Source organism: Penaeus chinensis, chromosome 9 (genome assembly GCF_019202785.1).
Source record: "Penaeus chinensis breed Huanghai No. 1 chromosome 9, ASM1920278v2, whole genome shotgun sequence".
Taxonomy (NCBI): Eukaryota; Metazoa; Arthropoda; class Malacostraca; order Decapoda; family Penaeidae; genus Penaeus; species Penaeus chinensis.
This window is the reverse complement of record NC_061827.1, coordinates 30,094,231-30,099,458: the sequence shown is the minus strand read 5'-3', so window position 1 is coordinate 30,099,458 and position 5,228 is coordinate 30,094,231. Positions and strand designations below refer to the sequence as shown.

The window sequence follows — 5,228 nt, the reverse complement described above, 5'->3', positions numbered from 1 at the left end:
GGCTGACATATTGGGAGACAGACATTAGGTGATTAGTTGTATGCCCTCCCCCTCCTCCTCCATATTGAAGGGAATGAGAGACACCCAATCGGATACGTGCATGTAACTTTACATATGAGATTAATAACTGTCTATTTAACTGAGGCCAAATTCTTACACATACTGTACTCACATACTCATATTCTTACACTAATTTCCTCACCTGCACTAATTGTATACAAACCGCAAAACTACATACAAATGCCAGTTAAACAGTAATACTAATAAAGATCAATAGAAAACGCGATCTCCCTGTAAAGAAAATGGAGCGCGAGAGACGTTCCCCAGTCTATTTTTAACAGCTCGTGTGGGGTTTAGCTAGCATAGGGAGAGCATCCAGTGGCAGGCAGAGTCTGGCCACGCAGAGGAGGAGGAGGTGAAGACGCTTTGGTTAATTTCATGTGTGTTTTGACTCACTAGAGAGGTGTTGTGACAAGTGGCGATACGGAATACAAATCATCTACATGACAGTGCTATCGGTGGGCCATGCAATCGAAACAGGCAACAAACAGGTATGTTTTTTTAAAGAGTAATCGCGATGTTAGCATAACATCGTCGGAGAAAACTCAGAAAATAATCTTGCTAAAATTAGGTCATGAAAGAGCAAGCAACAGAAAATGCTTGCAAAAACTGGAAAAAAATAGTTAGGGAATGTTGTTCTCAGCGTCGATTTCACGTGCGTGTGGGACCCGAGGCAGCAGAAGTCTGACAGATCTGCCAGGTCAGTATATCGCTTCTGCTGCTCTTACGAGGGGGAGCATTGTCAGTCAGAACCCTCGGGCTCGGCACGTGAATACGCCATCCAAATCGCGTTATGCCAGCTTTAAATTGCCTGTGTATATTACTGTAGACTGTTAAGGATTTGCAAGGCTCCTCGGATGGCCAGAGAGGGTGTAAGGTGAGGACGTTATTTTCCATGGAGGAAGTGCCTAGTTGAGGCACCGCTCGTTGACTCAGCAAGATTTCATACGAACACGTGGTCCTGTCGCTCTGCTCCCTCCATTTATCTATCTATCTCCTTTCCTTCCTCTCCCAATTTGTTTATTTATCTCTCTCCTTCCCTCCCTTCATCTTTTTTGCCCTCTAGTTCTCGTTCTATAATCCATATGTAATTAACATACACTCAGACACATACAAACAAACAGACAGACAGACAGACAGACAGACAGACAGACAGACAGACAGACAGACAGACACACAGGACACACACACACATACATACATACATAAATACACACACACACACACGCACACACACACACACACACACACACACACACACACATACACACACACACACACACGGAAAGAAAAACACAGACACAAACACATACACATACACACACGGAAAGAAAAACACAGACACAAACACAGACACATACACACACTCCCATGAAAGACACAGGTAACACAAGTAAGCAAATAACATGAACAAGACTAATAACATAAACACACACAATTTCCTCGACTGCTGGATGCCGAATCGACCAGCTAGGAGGGAATTATTTTGCGGTGTCTCGGGAATCAGCTGCTTGTTGATGGAAAGGCCGCTTTTTTTTATTAAATAAAAAAAAAAGGGGGGGGGGGGGGTTATTGGGTTGATAAAGGAAGGAAGGAAAGAGGAGAAAGGAAGCACGAGCTGGCGAAAGGAGAGAAGGGTTAGAATGAAGGAAGGAGGAAACAAAGAGGAGAAGAAAAAAAAAACAAAGCAAAAGATTAAAGGAATGAAATGAAAGAATGAAAGAAGAAAGATGACAAAGAAAAGAAAACGCAAGTAACCCGTGAACATAAATTCTTTCCAAAGGGCAGACAGTAGGTAAGACAAACAAATAATGAACGGGGGAAGAGAAAGATAATATAATAATAGGAAGAGTTGAGGGGAGAGGAGGAGGCGCGGGAAGGAGGCGCGCCGGGAAGCTGTATCTCTGTCTGTGTCTTGTTGGGTGCGGATGTGTGCGGTCCACTTTCATTGCCCCAATTGGTGTCGTCGTGGCATCGTAGTGCACAAACGCATAGCTGGTACATGCAATAAATAAGTCCACATATGGATGTGCAGCCTCCGCTGTCGATAATGACAATAGTGTTGGGTATCAAATCACACATCAATAAAGAAATACTGTCGGTTCTTGCAGTTTGGGAGAGTGATGAAGGTGAGCGAATTAGACTTTCGCTGTATCTTAAGCATCGAAGGCTTGCAAGCTGCCTGGGCGGCACCTCGCGAGAGCGACGAGCGAGAGAGAGAGAACAAGGAGAGAGAGAGATTTTGAGAGACGGACGCGAGAGCGGAGCGAGAGACGGAGAGCGCGAGAGAGAGAGAGAGGACGCAGAGAGAGCGCGAGAGCGCGAGAGAGTTAGAGCGAGGAGAGAGAGAGCAGAATGATTTATCGCGAGCCCGAGTGAAGAAGAGAGGGGAGAGAAGCGAGGAGCGAGAGAGGAGAGAGAGAGCGAGCGAGAGAGCGGAGAGAGAGAGCGCAGGAGAGCGCGAAAACACAGAGAGTGAGCCCGAGAGAGAGCAGAGAAAGAGAGAGAAGCTAGAGAAAGATGAAAGCGCAAGATAAAGCAGAACGGACGCCGAGCAGAGAGCGACGAGCAGAGCGTTAGCGAGGGAGCAGCGAGTCGCGCGTCGCTCCGACTCTAATACGCTCTCCCTAGCTACTCTCTCGCTCTCTCTCTCTCCTTCTTCTCTCTCTCTCTCTCTCTCTCTCTCTCTCTCTCTCTCTCTCCCTCTCTCCTCTCCCTCTTTCTTCTCTCTCTCTCTTTCCCTCGCCCTCTCCCTCTCCCTCTCTCTCTCTCTCTCTCTCTCTATCTCTACCTCTCTCTTCTCTCTTCCTTTCTCTCCTCTCTCTCTCTCTCTCCTCTCTTCCCCCCCTCCTCTCTTTTTATCCCCTCCCCCCTCCCTCCTCTCTCCTCTCTCTCTCTCTCTATCTTTCTCTCTCTCTCTTCTCTCTAACTCTCTCTCTCCCCCCTTCCTCAATTCAACACTGTCTCCCCTTTCTCTTCTCTCCTCTCTCTCTCTCTCTCTCCTCTCTTCTCTTCTCTCTCTCTCTCTCTTCTCTCTCCTCTCTCTCTCTCTCTCTATCTCCCAGCTGCTTTTTCTATCCCTACTCTCTCTATCCTCCTCTCTCTCTCTTCTCTCTTCTCTCTCTCTCTCTTCCTCTCTCTCTCTCTCTCTCTCTCTCTCTCTCCTCTTATCCCCCCCTCTCTTCTCCCTCTTTTCTCCATCCTCCCCCACCCTTTTCCCTCTTTCTCTATCCCTCTCTCCCCACCCCTCAAAAATCTATCCCCTCTCTCTCTCTCCTCCCCTCTCTCCTCTCTCTCCCCTCCTCATTCTCTTCTCTCTCTCTCTCTCTCTCTTCTCTCTCTCTCTCTATCCCTCTCTCTCTATCCCTCTCTCTCTATCCCCTCTCTCTATCCCTCTCCTCTCTCCCTCATACAAACATACACCCACACAAAGAAAACAAACATACCAAGATAATCACTACCTTGGCCCGGGCTCATTTCCTGAAATTTTAAACTTTAACCCTGTCTCTTCGTTAAAAGACACGTTATCACCTCACTTAGAGTTCTTAGAGCCCAAGGGGAGGGGAAGTGCCGAGGGGAGGAGAGAGAGAGGGGAATGGAGGTAGATGACGAGGAAGCTTTATAGGGAGAGACACGAGGAGGAAGTGGAGGAGGAGGAAGTGGAGGAGAAAGAAGGAGAGGAGGAGGGGGAGGAAGGTGGTGGTGGGTGGTGGTGGTGGTGGGGGTTTGGGGGTTGGTTTGGTTTGGTGGTGGTGGTGGTGGTGGTGGAGGGGGTAGAGGGGGGTGGGGGTGGAGGAAGGAGGGGAGAGGAGGGGAGGAGGAGGAGGGGAGGAGGAGGGGGAAAGGGGGTGGGGGGTGGTTTTTGGTGGTGGTGGAGGAGGAGGAGGGGGATGAAGTGGAGGAGGGGGAGAAAAAGAAGCAAATTAAAGAAGAAGAAGTGAAGGAGAATGGGGAGGGGGAGGATGATTTGGAAAAGGAAGAGGATAAAGAAGAGAAGGGGGGGGGGGGGGGAAAGAAAAGATGATGATAGGATGATTAATGATGATAATGATAATACTGATGATAATGAAAATGATAATGATGATGAGGGGAAGAGGAGGAGAGAGGAGGAGGTAGGGGAAGGAGAGGTGGGGGGGAAATACGGGGATCGGGGGAGGGAAAGGACAGGTGTCAATCTTGATGGTAGAAAAGAAATGAAAAAGAGAAGAATTAAGATGAAAATTACGAAATAGTTAGATAAGACGTAGGACCTGAAAATGAAAATGATATGAATAAGAAAACGATCAGTGATATGAATAAAAAAAACAAAACAAAACAAAAAAAAAACATACGCACTCATTCAAATACCCAAAGCTTCCGCCCCTTTCCCTGTTTTTAATTACCAATTATTAAATTTAGTGGGGAACGATGCTGACTCTTGAAAAAAAAAAAAAAAAAAAAAAAAAACTAAAAGTCACTCCTATGTTTAGACAAAGGTCAGTCACACTGCCTACGTAACCTTAGACTAATTTCAGGGACACTTCTTAAGGTCACCTGCCTTCGCACTTACAAAGGTCAGTCTTTATAATAGGGAGGCCCACATTTCCCCTTTTCCTTTGCCCGTATCGAAATCCCAAACATCTGTGGAATTTAGTCCTGTTGGATATATGGTTCAGCGGTGTCTATGGCTTTTGAAACAAATTTTTTGTGGTACCGTAGCATGATGACATGCCTGATATACAAATATATTTTATTTATATATTTATCATACCACACCCCTTATATATATAAATATTTTTATATATATATATAATATTCCACACCCCATATATACACACACCCCAAGTGTTTTGTGTGTATCTCTGTTTTGGTGTGTGTGTAGGTTTTTTGTATGTAGTATATATATAAATAATATATTTTTTTTTAAAATATATAAATATAAAAATGTGTTTTGTGGAAGGGATATATAAAGTAATTTTGTGTGGGGTATATATATGTATATATTGTAATTATGTGTTTTTTAAGTATATATATATTTTTAAATTTTGAATATTTAATATATACATAATTATATATATTTTATAATAAACACCCCACAAAACAAACCCCGCATTAGTTTCATATACACACAAATATAGGCTGTCTATCTGTCTATCTGTTATTACTATCTATCTGCCTATCTAGTGGAG

At 44.8% G+C, this 5,228-nt stretch overlaps 1 protein-coding gene across 2 annotated transcripts in view; it reads left to right on the top strand.

Moving 5' to 3' along the window:
• Positions 1-400: 400 nt before the first annotated feature.
• The window catches only part of LOC125029212 (beta-1,4-glucuronyltransferase 1-like), a 44,885-nt gene continuing 40,057 nt past the window's right edge, over positions 401-5,228 (top strand). The window contains exon 1 of one of the 2 annotated variants that reach the window (XM_047619092.1): positions 401-551. In XM_047619092.1, the coding sequence (XP_047475048.1) occupies positions 504-551 (48 nt within the window). In that variant the 5' untranslated portion in view covers positions 401-503. The remainder of the gene's footprint in view (positions 552-5,228) is intronic. The other variant, XM_047619095.1, reaches the window with a different exon arrangement.